This window comes from Hirundo rustica, chromosome 2 (assembly GCF_015227805.2).
Source record: "Hirundo rustica isolate bHirRus1 chromosome 2, bHirRus1.pri.v3, whole genome shotgun sequence".
Classification (NCBI taxonomy): domain Eukaryota; kingdom Metazoa; phylum Chordata; class Aves; order Passeriformes; family Hirundinidae; genus Hirundo; species Hirundo rustica.
Window position 1 is genome coordinate 68,712,638 of NC_053451.1, and position 13,415 is coordinate 68,726,052.

The window sequence follows — 13,415 nt, forward strand, 5'->3', positions numbered from 1 at the left end:
TATGTTTATGTGTTACTCATCCTAAATCTGCAATGAAGTGCAGATGTTCAAATATTGCAGTTTTCAAATGCCGTTTTATCAAAATTTGACTTCATTTACCAAAAGTTAAATCATTGCATCGTACACTGAATGAGTCCAGAAGAACAATTAAATTGAATAAAGTTTTTTGTCACTTTAATACGTATGTGAACAGCAATTAAATAATAAAACCAGCAATAATTTTGATAGTATTTTGACATATCCTTTTCCTGATTGATAGGATAAAATCACTACTGAGAATTTTCCACTTGTTCTGTCAGTAACTGAAGTCAGTAATCACGCAAGTTTCACTCAAGCAGTGTTTGTGACTAAGGCTGATTCTTGTGTTACTGTTGTAGAACTGCTGTTCGATATTAGGGTTACAGCTCACTGTAAGACAACTCTCAGTTATTACAGCATATACAAAGGACAGATTTGAGAGCTTTTATCGCAGGAATCATGTCTTTGTAAAAGGTATTTCATCTATGCTTGGGCTTGAACAAAACCAACTACTCCACAGTAGTAGTGGGCTTTAAAACACAGAAGTAACCTAATTTATTAGAACTACATGAAAACCATTTTGTGTTTGTTTTGTTTGCACTGCTCTGCTACTTCAAATCAAGCAGTCCACTTTTATACATTCCACATAGGTTTTACACCAAAATACACAGAATTATTCTAACTCTACCTGAGCCTGTCAAGAACACCTCGTGCCAGTACTGGAAAACAGTGGCTAACTGAAGAGGCTGAAGGCAAACACAGGAACATCAGTCCTTGCCAGTTATTATTAACTGCAAGGACTACAGGAACTTCCAATAATAATAATGAAAGTCGAGCGCTACGTTTATAATTTCTAAAAGTTCTAGAAACAGAAAAGGGAAGAGTATTATTCTAATCTAAAATAAAGTAACTATAAAGTGGTCCATCAATGTGCTTCTGATTCTTTTTTCCCATCACAAAGTCTGTGGTTTATAATAGATAATGATATGGTTTATAGTAACTCTTTTTCCTGGTTTACAAACTAAAAAATGGATTCTTGTCACTTTATTACATCATCACCATCACACCCCACTTATGACTGATTATTTATGCAAGTTATGAATTGCACGAAATGATGCTGGCATAATACAGAATTTGGCAGTTTTGTGGATTTAGAAGTTAGAAAGTCTGACTACAATGAATTTATGAATGCCACATTCTGTCCAATACAAGAGTATTCTGTGGAATACCTACACTAAAAACTGAAAGACAGCAAGGAGAAGCAGAACAGCCAAGTTCACAATAATTACCTTCATATTAGGAACATGAACAACATCCCCATACTGGTCTTTTGTTTGTACTGTAATAACAGTTGGCCAACCACATCGGATGTCATCCTTATTCAAAATCAAAGATGTTTTTTGAGGATCAGCATATGAATCAGGCTGCAGCCACCTACAGCAAAGAAAACCACCTAACATTAAAATCTTACATGCTCCAAAGGACAAGTTCTTACTCTGTACAAAGTGTGACATAGAGCTAAGAAAGGACACAGAACATCTGAATGCCTATGGGGTTTTAACTAAGGTATTAATGGAAACAATATAGCCAAATAGTTTTATTTAACTAATACTTAAAGTAACTATGACAGTTCTATAGCCAGTTAAAAGGACAAGCAACAGTGCAGTTTTACCTTGCAAGTCGTCCACCACTCGATCCCGGTACACAGGCAATGAAATCCTCCAGAAAGGACTGCTCGTTGCTTTGTACCTGCAGTGGAAGACTTCCCTCGAGAGCTTCCAGTATGGTTGGTGAGTGAGACAGTGCCAAGCCTTTCCCAAGAATGCCTGAGTGAGATTTGCACACCTTTTTTTTTTTTTTTTTTTGGGGGGGGGGGGGGGGGGGGGGGAGGGGGGCAGAGGTTGGGGGTGAAAAGAAAGACACAGAACAGCTTTCAGTAACATGTTGACATTTTCCCATGACGTGACATAATTTGTACAGATATTTTGGGCATTTAAAACCATTCAAGGATAATAAACTTTACCCTGATAAAAGCTTTCAAAAAAGCCATCTCAGTCTATTAAACAATAATTTATGCCAAAATAGGTTAAATTACCTTAAGTTAAGGGAGATTCAGCATTAGCTCCCATTGCGTTAAAGAAAATGCCATCAGCAAACCAGAACAACTGCAATCATATTATCTGGGACTTTATTAACATCACTGCTCAGCTGAAAAAGTGATTTTATCTCTCTAACTACAAAGACATGTAAAAGACTGATGTTGGTAACATTTAAAACTTAACAAATACTGCAACTTCCGCCAAACAGATATTCTGAAATACTTTGAAATAATGTTCTATGTGGCATGGCATGTATTTTTTTCCAAGCAGATTTATTATAAAAAATGATTTCATGTAAATACCAAAATGCTGTATGATTTCCTTAAACTGTTACGTAATAAGCTGGATTCCAAAAACCTTACAAATAATTTTCTTCTGTAGCAGTCAGACAATTTCAATGCAATTATGTGCTTAAGTACATTGCAATAGATAAAAAGCTGCAGCATACCTGTAAGGCAGCCTCTTCAAGTATCTCAAGATCCTCTTCAAACTCACTACCTGCTGGAAAAATGTAACAGTTATAATGACAGTTACTTACATATTACAGAATATGAGAGTCAAATCTGTTTTGTGAAGCCTTTTATATTACAAATTTCAAGTCTGCATAATGATGTGTCATACTGTTCAACCAGCAGCTGAAATACTAACATTTTTAAATAACACAGTAAACATGCAGTATTGTGTTGTTCAGCACACGCACAAATAAACAATATAAGTTACGCAGAACAAAAAATTTGGTGCTTATCTTTTTCTTTCCAGGACAGTATGTATGGCAAGACTTTGGATGTGACCAGATACTTTCAGAAAACTTTTGAGAGGTCAAGAAGGTTTCTGGGAAGCAGTATCTCTAAGTATGCAACAGCTGCTCCCTTTTAAGAGCTTACCTTTGAAAAATTATTTGAAAACCTGATAAACTCTGCACAATTTTATACATTTTGATTCCTCCTAAAACACAAAGCTCAAATACATACTATTACACAGTATTTTCCTCACAAATACAACTCAAAAGTCTGATTCCAGGGTAAGCAAAATTGCCAAACACAATCTTTTAACAGAAGAGTGAAACAGATAAAGCTACCACCTTTCTACTCTCTTTTAAAAACATGTCAGGCAATTCTACTAGTCAGAAAAAGACAAATAAGAAAAATCAAGTCCCAAGGCAATTTTTCAAAATTCAAAGAAATAAAGACATCTAAAAATTGACCTCAGAAATAAACTTCTACAAAATTTGATACAATTATGAATGTAATAATATTAAATACATCAGCCAATTTCACACTGCTATTAAAGTCAGATCTTGGTCTTCTCTCTTGGGAAGAAGTATCTTAAATTTAAGTCTTGAACTGGCAAGAAGAAGAAGAACAACCTTTTGAACATGGTAACTTGAACAGTATTTGGGTGTAACTCTCAAAGATAGTTTTCTTAGTATGCAAAGAAATCACTTCCTTGTCCATCTTCCTTTGGAGCAAAATAGGTTTAACCTTGTTAGGTCCTTCAAAACACGTTTCTTCCTAATATTTCTAGAGGAATATTCACACAATACTTGACTACTTGCACACTGAATAGACCCACTATAGCAATTACTAGAAAGTAAAACTGTAAAAACAGTAACAAAGTATGAAAAATCTACTAAAAAGGGCCTTCCTGTGTGTATGCATTACAAGTTTTTAAAGTGATTATTGATTCTATTATTCTATGTAGGTTTTTCTTAAGGGACACTCTTCAACAAGTAAGATGACAGGGCTTTGCAGATTAGGAATGACAGCATTAAAGAATCATTTCACTTGCAGCAAACCTAGGATGCAGAAAAACAAGTCTGATACTAAGTCATTTAAATGTTGCTCTAGATATTCATAGTTTTACCTCCTTTTCTGCCACAGCATTCTTCTGAGACACCAGGCAAAACACTCAAAGAAAAATTACACACAGCTGAAAACCATTTTAAAAGGCTGCACAGAAGCTTCCATCTGCAAATACTGCCACTGTTGACTATAATTCACCAGTTTTGTTTACTCAGAGGGTTCAGTAGTCTTGCAGAGAAACAACACACTTTTACAGCACAAGCATTGTAATCTTAGCAGCAACATTAACAGATTTCGTTGAAGTTCTTGAGCTGACATTAAGATAAGCAGTTAGACAAATCAATTGCCTTTAGATCAGTAATCAGGAAACTCCTTAGAGGCAATGCACCTATCCCTCCTCTCTTGCAGATCACACAAAACCACTTTTACATACAGCTGTGACTGCATAGGTAACTTATCTGCATATTTTAATTCAAATTTCCATGGGATAGCATAAAGCCAATCTACGTGTCACCCTTCTTGTTTCAGGCATTTAAGCAGAACAAACACGAAAAGCACTCAAGAGAGAAGTGCAAAGTATTGTAAAATATGGGAGATTAAGTTACAAGGGTTCCAATCTTTTTGTTGTTATTGCATAGAAGAAGAGCAAAACTAAGAGAAGTCCACAAAACTAAGGAGTTTGGGGAATAAGAGAGGAGGGCACTATTTAACCTGTAGAATTGCCTGCACTTTGGAGAGTGAAATACAGATCTACTAGTGCAACTGAGGTGCCTCCTTACAACATAAAATAAGAAATTTGTACATATCTAAATACACAAGCAAAATTAAAAATACAAAGTAGGTTTTGTGATTATAACTCCACACTGATTGGTGCTCTCTTGTTCATTTATCCATGCTTCCACAGTGTAACAGTATCCGAGGTTTGATTTGTGCTTCTAAATTAAAATGATCAGAGAGATGTCCTATTATAGAGTATGAGCCTGTTTTTCCTATATGCTGATGCTATTTAAGACAAATTTTGTTACTCATAATATGGCTGCGTCATTAGAAGTTCTAATTCAATCTCCATATCCATTAATTTCCACCAACTCATTTTTCCTTACATTTTATAAATTGCAGTTGGGTTACTATAAACCTTTATTTGCAGCATCTGCTGTAAAAGTATGTGGAAAAAAAAAAAAAGCTCTAGTAGAAATAATTTTAGCGATAAGGTGTGCAGATGAAATGGTAACTTTCAACTTTAAATGAGAAATTTTTATTTTTGTAATTGAATGCTGCAGGTATTTTTTCATTCAGAGAGGTGTGGAGAGGAAAAAGAAGAGTGAAAGACAAAGACAAAGATGATACCTAAGGATTTATGAAGTACCACGAGGAAACTGTAGGACACAGTTCATACACTCATACACTACCTGTGGATGGGGAGAATTAATTCCAATTTAAATTGGACCAAGTCTCTCTCCTCCCCATATGCACTCAAAGGGAAAAGGGTAAGCAAAAAATACTGCCAACTTTATTGTTTGATTAATTCAGTTTGAAGACTCAATTTTGTATTATCTCTAATCAAAAGCAACAATAAGATATAAATGTACTATTAATTCAGAAAACAAGGACAACGATGAAATAATGAAGGATGTTCTTACCAATAGGAAGCGCTAAATCCTTCTTCATCAAAGCTGCTGCACATGATCCTCCTAAATTTGCCAGTTCTTTTTCCAGCTGAATAATACCCTTCAAATTAAAAAAAAAAAAAAAAGTAGTGCTCAGAAAATAGGACCATAAATACATTTTCCTGACAATATTTTATCTTAGAAATATTGTGTGTTCCAGTTTCAAGCTTCTCAGTAATGTATTTCTTGTCACACAGCTACTGCCACATTTTGACATAGGACAGTGTAACAAAATTTTTAGAATAAAAAGGTATATTTGAAATTGTTTGAAAACAATTACTTAAAACTTTTCTTTAGATGATAGACTTAAGGTATCGGCTAGCATGTTTTACCACTGAGTGTTCAAAACATGAAAGCATCTTTGTTTGTAAATGCTTTAAAGAAAAAGAATGGCATATGAATCTACGTGGCTTTTTGCTTAAGCAGGAGTTATTTCTATTCAAACACAGACTAATTAGATCACCTGTAGGAATTATAAATCTGATTTTGCTGAAAGCCAGTGGGACCACGATAGATAATGATCTTACGGTATGTTTCCTTATCTGATATGTAAATGTAAAGAAATTCCGAAGAACTTGACATTCTGAAAACCTGAAGACGTGATTTAGCTTGAGCAAAATCCAGGAATAAGATGAGGTAGATCTTCTGTCAGGGTTGTAAGCAAGATGGAGATCTTGCAAAGCCCATATGAAGCAACAGGCCCAAAGTCTCCCAGGACAAGGGAAGACTTTATTTTTCTGGAATTATTATAAAACATATTAAGTGTTTTCAATAATCTCTTAAAACAAGCCAAAGGAGAGAACTGTGTCAAGGACATGAAGAGATTTGATCTTTCCTTTGCAATAAATAAACAGTGGTGGAAATGACTCATGTCCTTCAAGGCAAAATGAGGGTAAAACCTGAGGCAGTCTAAATGCACGCAGCATTTCCAAGGAGTCTGAGAGCTCTGCTGTTAGCACTGGAGAACGATGCCATTCAATCAGCAAATGATGTCACTCAATTGGCAGTGACAGCAGAAAGCCCCAAACCTTTGGAAATCTGATGCAGGAGTAGGCCAGAATTTCAGGAAATCTTATCTCCCACCGACATACAAGATAAAACCACGCTGTTTTTGCAAAGTGCCGCAGACCATGCAAAAAGCCATTCCAATAATATCCTCAATAAAGAATTCCAAATTAATAATGTCTTTAACAAAGAAATGTTAGAACTTTTATAAAATTAATCTAAAAATACTTCGCAAATGTCACTCAGTAATAAGTGGAAATACAAATATATTACCCTCAAAAAATGTATTAGGTGCATTTATTAGGTGCAGCAATCATAACTATCTCCCTTTTTCCCTTACCTCATCACTTCCTGGACTAAATTCATATCCAATTGCATAACATTTGAAACCATAAAAACAAGCCTTTTCATCTTTCACATAGTCTGATGCAGTCTCCAGGGAAAAAAGAGCTTCATTCCCTTAAAGAAGTAAAAGGATAAATAAATAATATATTCCTCCTCTTTTTGTGTGTTTCTTCTACAAAAGCATATATAAAACCCAGCCTTTCTATGTAAAATGTGAATTAAAACCATGGGAAAAACAAGCAGATCAATACTACAAGGAAGAAACCTACTATAGACATAATTAACTTGCAAGCTTGGATGAAGACCCTCCTTTAAGTTTGTTTGCCAAGATAATTCTGCAGAAGAATCAAACTCACATTACTAGTAACCCACATTACTAGTAATTACATGAGTATCTGTCTATTACCTGGCAATACTAACACCATGGTAGGCCATCCTGAAGATCCAGAGAACTTTTTCAGTTCTATCCATGAATTAAGGTTTTCATGAACAGAGGTATGCTTTGGTCCAAATCCCAGGCTCTGTGCAATTCTGACAGGAATTAGTAAACGAAGAACATCCTCTGACTGAGCAGTGCCACACTGAGTGTCAAACTCTATTGTTATCCACCTGACACATTCAGGAAAAGTCACCTAAAACAAAGCAATAGTTGAATTATTTGGGGGGCTCCTGGGGTTTTTTTACATTTACTTCTTCATTTCCATTTGGCTTTAATTGAGTCTACAAAAGTGATTTAATTATGTAATTCTGCACAATTGTTTTGACATTCTTTAAATTAACATTAACCTAATTTATTCTTTGAAATTCATGTACACCTGAAATGCACACTTTACTCAATTAGAAACCTGTATTATAACTTAATAATCTGATTAAGTATTTGCAGTGGCACCACTTGTTAATGCTTTTAGGAACTCTATACAGGTTCATTAAACAGAACAACCACAGATTACCACAAACATTGAACTCTTGGATACCTTTTTTAAACAAAAACTTCAACAAACATAATGAATACCTGTTTTGTAAACCCTAGAAAAGTACAGAGCAGCTGAATCCCGCTTGTGAATGTGGCCTGCAGCACAATTGCATATAGCTACAGAAACTCAAATGCAGTGAATCTACTCAACCCAAGGCTTTAGACAAGATCCCTAACCTTTTAGGACAAAAGTAAGCATCATTGCATCAGGATGATCACATGGTAATGACATTTTCTGCAGTGCATGTCATGCTATCTCACAGGACAAGCACTGGAATAGTGGAATAATTAATATCCTGTTCAGGCTCTTAAGGTTTGCTACTTTTGGATGTTAATTTGACTAGAATTGACTTAAGGTATTTTTACAGAACACTGTTTTAGCATTAGGGAAGAAAGTCTGGTAAGTGATTATTTTATATACTCTATATGTAAAGACTTTGAGCTTCTACAGTCTGTACAGTAAGAGCAAAGAAACTCTGTATGACAGCAGAAAAATCTAAGACAATGCAAATTTAGGGATTCAGAGCACATATCTGAATTAGGGGGTTAAAACTTCACTATTTTTCACGATACTTATGTAGAGTTTTGTCCAGAAAGCAGTACAGCAAAAACGTAAGGAATTGCCTTCTATATTAGACAATATTAATTATCATCCAGGGCGACAATTTTTCAGATAGCAAATGCTGACTCAAGAAAACTCATGTGTCAAGCTTTTTAAGATGCAACATGTGCACATAGAAATGGGGCTCACCTTATAGTGTGTAACAGAGGCAGGTTTATAGGGATGCTCACTTTCTACAACAGCATAGTGATTGGAGGTAGTACAAGCTGAAAGCCCTTGCTCTGGCTGGTTTCCAGTGGTGCTGTCTGTAGACTGATTTGGGTTAAAAGCTGGAGGGGCATATTTCTGATTCAGAACTGCCACAGAAGGAAGCAGCTGTTGTACCAGGCCAAAGACCTCAACAGCAACCTGCAACACAACACCACACGTGTTATTACGAAGTATTGTAACTTACTGAAAACAATACTCTAATGCTTCCACTTCTCTTCAGTGGTTGTTTGAACATTCTCAGAATACCACTAATAATAACTCATTCGATCATTTTGCAATTCTGTATCTACACAGTCCTTACAGAAAAAGCCAAAGCTGAAACAAGAATCTGTATACAACTATGACATCCTTTCCCTAAAATTGCTTCTACTAAAACCTTGAACATTAACAAACAGCATGCAAGAGTACACAGAAAGTAAAAACCATACTGAAGTCATAATTCAGTTATACTTTATAACCCATAATAATATTGAGGGATTTTTCAAATATTCAATATATTTTCATGAAAACTTAAGCATCCCACTGTTCCCTCTAATCTTCACTACGTTTTCTAAGCAGAGGAACACCTCTACAGTAAAACACTTGGTACTTTCAAATCCCAGTTCCACGCAGCAACAAAATAATTAAAATCTGACACTATCTTTCATGATGTTTGCTAGGTTTTAAGTGATCAGTTCTATTTCCTCCCCCTTTAGAAAGAAAACAGAGCTCATGAAAAAGCAATAAAAGCCAATCATGTCTAAATGTTTATTGACATTTGTAGATCTAATAACAGATTTCAAGAGAGTCCCAGACCAGGCACATGCAAGAAATGCCATGACACTGCAAATAAATGGTTTTTTATTTATAGCCGACATTTCAAACTCTAAATTTGACAGAAATAATCTTAATTTAATGAGCATATGTTTTTGCTCTTTACAGTAAAAATAAAATTTATATTAAAAAAAAAAAATCATCCCACCAATGTTCATCAATGAGTTGTAAATTACATTCTTCTCATTCCTTATATATTCCTACTACTAAAGCCTGTTGTATTTCTCTGCTTCCTTAAGGTTATTTTTTTAATTATGTTTTCAACTGAAGTTAAAAACACCCATGTTTTTACAATTCTTGACTAGTGGAAAATTCATGAGTCATGTTATCAAATATAAACCACTAATTCACAAAAGAGTATGAAATCAAGATGTTTAAATTTTCAGAGTAAACTTTTTCCTTGCATAACTCACACATTTCTTCAGTAATTTCTGTTGAGGAGCATACCTTGGGAATAGCTGCTGCTACTGGTCCTATGTAGGCTATGATGAGGGGAAGCAGCATTGAAAACAGACTGGAAGAGCTGAGTATTTCTGGAATGTCTTCAGCTAAAATAAACATAATTAGAACAGAGGTATTATTAATAAACATGCTATGGTTCAAACCACATTCTATGCGTCTGGTTTATCCCCTGTGAGTTAAAACTTCTATTTCCTAGACTGTGTTTACTTCAAATTGTTTTCATTATTTAGGCACTGTTGAATTCTGAGTCTGCCAAGGCCACCCAAGATAAATATGCCATTATATACAGTCTTCTATTGAAAAATGAACTTCTCTTAGAGCATTATTTTATTGCATTCTTTGCCATTTTGTGAAGCTGTGTTTGCATTTTCTACAGTATAAAAGCGCAACAGTCCTCCCAGCCTTTCAAAATGCATTTTATATGTAATATTCCGGACATTTTGGCTACAATGGCTGATACCTACATTTCTCAAAAAGTGAAGTTTAAGAGCCTATATATTAACTACATTGATCAGTCCTATTGTTTACAACCTCTGTACAAAACACTCATGAAATCTGCAAGAAACCCGTTATGGAACAACTTTTGGAAATAAAGACTCTTACCAGCTTTAATATGATACTTCCTAAATTGATGAGCGAATTTACACAAAGTATCTGACTATATCAGGGGCATAACTCAATGACATAAAAGTTACTCACAGTTTGATACCTCCAGGAATGAAAGGTTAGAAAAATATTCTTTGGAAAGCAAAAGAGAAACACCACAGCTCTTGTATTCAGGTGATATTCTACTATTGTGATCTGCTAGCAAAGTACAAAGCTTTGAAAAGTCAAGTAAATTTTCTCAAGCCTTACCATCTACAGCCAGAGCTCTGTGCAACAAGTCTTTGGCTGCTCGTACAACAGCGCTCACAACGGAAAGAGCCCTGCTACAGTTTTTGTCTTCTTCATTAGCTTTGTTCAACAGCTGCGACTGCAGATCTCCATCATACTCACTCCTGCAGAGTGGATTAAGTTAAAGTTCACAAATACAAAATTACATTTAAAACAAACAAACAAACAAACAAACTAGTTTTTGGCATAGAATAAGCAAAACTATTTCTGATAAACCAATAAGAAAATACCAAGAAACCATAGAGAATATTTTGGAGGAAATGTCTTGCTGTTAGTCCTTTGCAAGAACTTTGGCAAAAAGTATAAATAGCATTTTTCTGAAAAGTTTCTTTTCTCTAGATGCCTTTTAAGCCACAGAAATGTACTAATTGCTATGCTCTTCCCAAGCCAGTTGTCTGTCTTGGTATAAACAGAGCAGTGTTAAATGCATCACAGAAACAAGTAAAACTTTCTTAATGGATATTTCTGCATTTTCATAAGAGACAAAGATTATCCCTTCTTATTTCAAAGATTAATTATGGCATTGAAATACAGTCTTGGGCTTACCCTTAACAAACAGTTCTTTCTTTTAAATCAACTCTGCAGGTCAAATTAGGCCCTCCTAAACAATATTACACACAAAACCATCTCAATGAGGTTCAATTTGCTTTTTCAAAGCTGTCAAATGACAATCACAAACTAATTCAGGTCTTCAATGTGATAGTGATTAAGCCTTGGCACAGAGAAATAAAATCACTCAGTCAACATGCAAAACAAAATCGACCATTCTCTTTTGGATATCTTATGTTCACCCAGTGTATTACTTCAGGACTAGCACCCCAGAACGTTCAGAAGTTTTACTTTGAGCGGTTCAGTGAACAAGGGTATGATACTTTTATGATACTTCATATTAAAGTACAATATTTCAGGAGACTAAGTCAAAGTCTCATGATCTGCACCACTGTAGTTCTATTCTTTAAAAAGCAATTACTGTTTTTATTGACAAGGTGGATCTTGGAGCAGAATCTCATGTTTTAAGGTAGTTTAGAGCTGTCCTATATCTTCAAATATACTATTACTATAATTTTGCTGGCTACTTTATTTCTTCATATTTTACCTTCTTAAGAGCACGTACATGTTCATGTACTTATTAGTCTAAAATACATCAGCTGGTGTAGTATTACTTTTTCATATCTTCTAAAACTTTCATTATGTAGATACTTCTCAAACAATCAAAGATAGAAGTAAATTATTATTAATTGATCCTTTTATTCCTTCCATCTTCTGCTAATCAGTCTTGTACTGCGAGTTTGAAAATCATGTCTTTATACAACTCAGGGTATGCACCCCAAGCACAAAAGCAATGCTTTCTGCAAAACCATTATCACAAGTGAATTCATCCTGAAAGGCTGAAGTAAAGCTCCCCTGCAGGACAGTCAGATGTTTCAGCTGATTTTCTTCAGGCAATTGCAATTTCTCTTTTTATACCTTTCAACTCTAAGTAAGGGAGGAGACAGTTCCTACATAAATAGACCTTGCTTCACTACCTGATGCTATTATTTCTGGAAACTGAAGAACTGAATAAATTGGAGAGATAAACATACCAGTGAGTAATCTCTCAGATATCTATTATGGTATAGAAAAAACAGAAATTGAAATCGTGTATCTTACAAGTTCCCCATATTTAGAGCTTTAAGGTAGTAAACAATGGACCTTTTAAGAAGTCAACCATCACATTTTCTGTCAAGTCAAAAATACCAGAGAACCTAAAACAAGACTGGAAGAGGCATCACAGACACACTCTGGATGCATCTTTTTTTTATCACTTCTTAAAAACAAATGTGGCATAACAGCACTGCAATGGTTTAGTTCACTTCTCTTAGAAAGGACTCATTACAACACACAAACCTGTAATAAAGAATCTGTGGGATTTGTCCTCGTGTTTGGTTGGTGCCATTACTGCTCAGACTACATGTACTAAATGTAAATGTTACACCATCTGGACACTGAACTGTGGTCATTCCACCATCTCCATTGGCAGTCCGGCTTCCGTAATTCCTCAATCGAACTGCATATTTCACATTTTCCTTAGAAAGGAGAACAAAAATAGGTTGAAGTAGAAAACAATTATCTAATGGCTTCATGGTATATTTAAGTTATTATTTTACATTAATACTGCAGAGTCTGAAAAGTCCTTCAAAGCACTCTACAAATGAAATTAAACAAAAAAGATACAGCATTTAACAAAACCCAGGGCTGTTTCATGTTCCTAAACTACCATAACTCAAATTACTACTAATTACTTGAAGAGTAAGCAGATATCCAAGAAAATTAACCATTAACTGAGATATAATTTCTTTTAGCTGACAGGACTTGGAACTTTTAATTTATAGGTTGAAACTAAGACTTTATGAAGTACACATGTCAAGATCAACTTGGGAATGCGCACTTAAAACCCCAAACAATTTACACTGACCATTTCAATTTTGTTATCTAAAGAAGTTGTATGAAACCAACAGATGTGCT

The 13,415-nt window shown here is 34.9% G+C and overlaps 1 protein-coding gene across 3 annotated transcripts in view; it reads right to left on the reverse strand.

The window, feature by feature from the left end:
* Positions 1–13,415, reverse strand: part of MYCBP2 (MYC binding protein 2) — a 171,357-nt gene that overhangs the window by 66,774 nt on the left and 91,168 nt on the right. For all 3 annotated transcript variants that reach the window (XM_040055506.2, XM_040055504.2, XM_058419388.1), the window contains exons 37-46: positions 12,798–12,976; positions 10,872–11,014; positions 10,002–10,102; positions 8,661–8,879; positions 7,343–7,568; positions 6,932–7,050; positions 5,560–5,647; positions 2,566–2,618; positions 1,691–1,863; positions 1,308–1,452 (exon numbers count right to left, since the gene is read on the reverse strand). In XM_040055506.2, the coding sequence (XP_039911440.1) occupies positions 1,308–1,452; positions 1,691–1,863; positions 2,566–2,618; positions 5,560–5,647; positions 6,932–7,050; positions 7,343–7,568; positions 8,661–8,879; positions 10,002–10,102; positions 10,872–11,014; positions 12,798–12,976 (1,446 nt within the window). The remainder of the gene's footprint in view (positions 1–1,307; positions 1,453–1,690; positions 1,864–2,565; positions 2,619–5,559; positions 5,648–6,931; positions 7,051–7,342; positions 7,569–8,660; positions 8,880–10,001; positions 10,103–10,871; positions 11,015–12,797; positions 12,977–13,415) is intronic.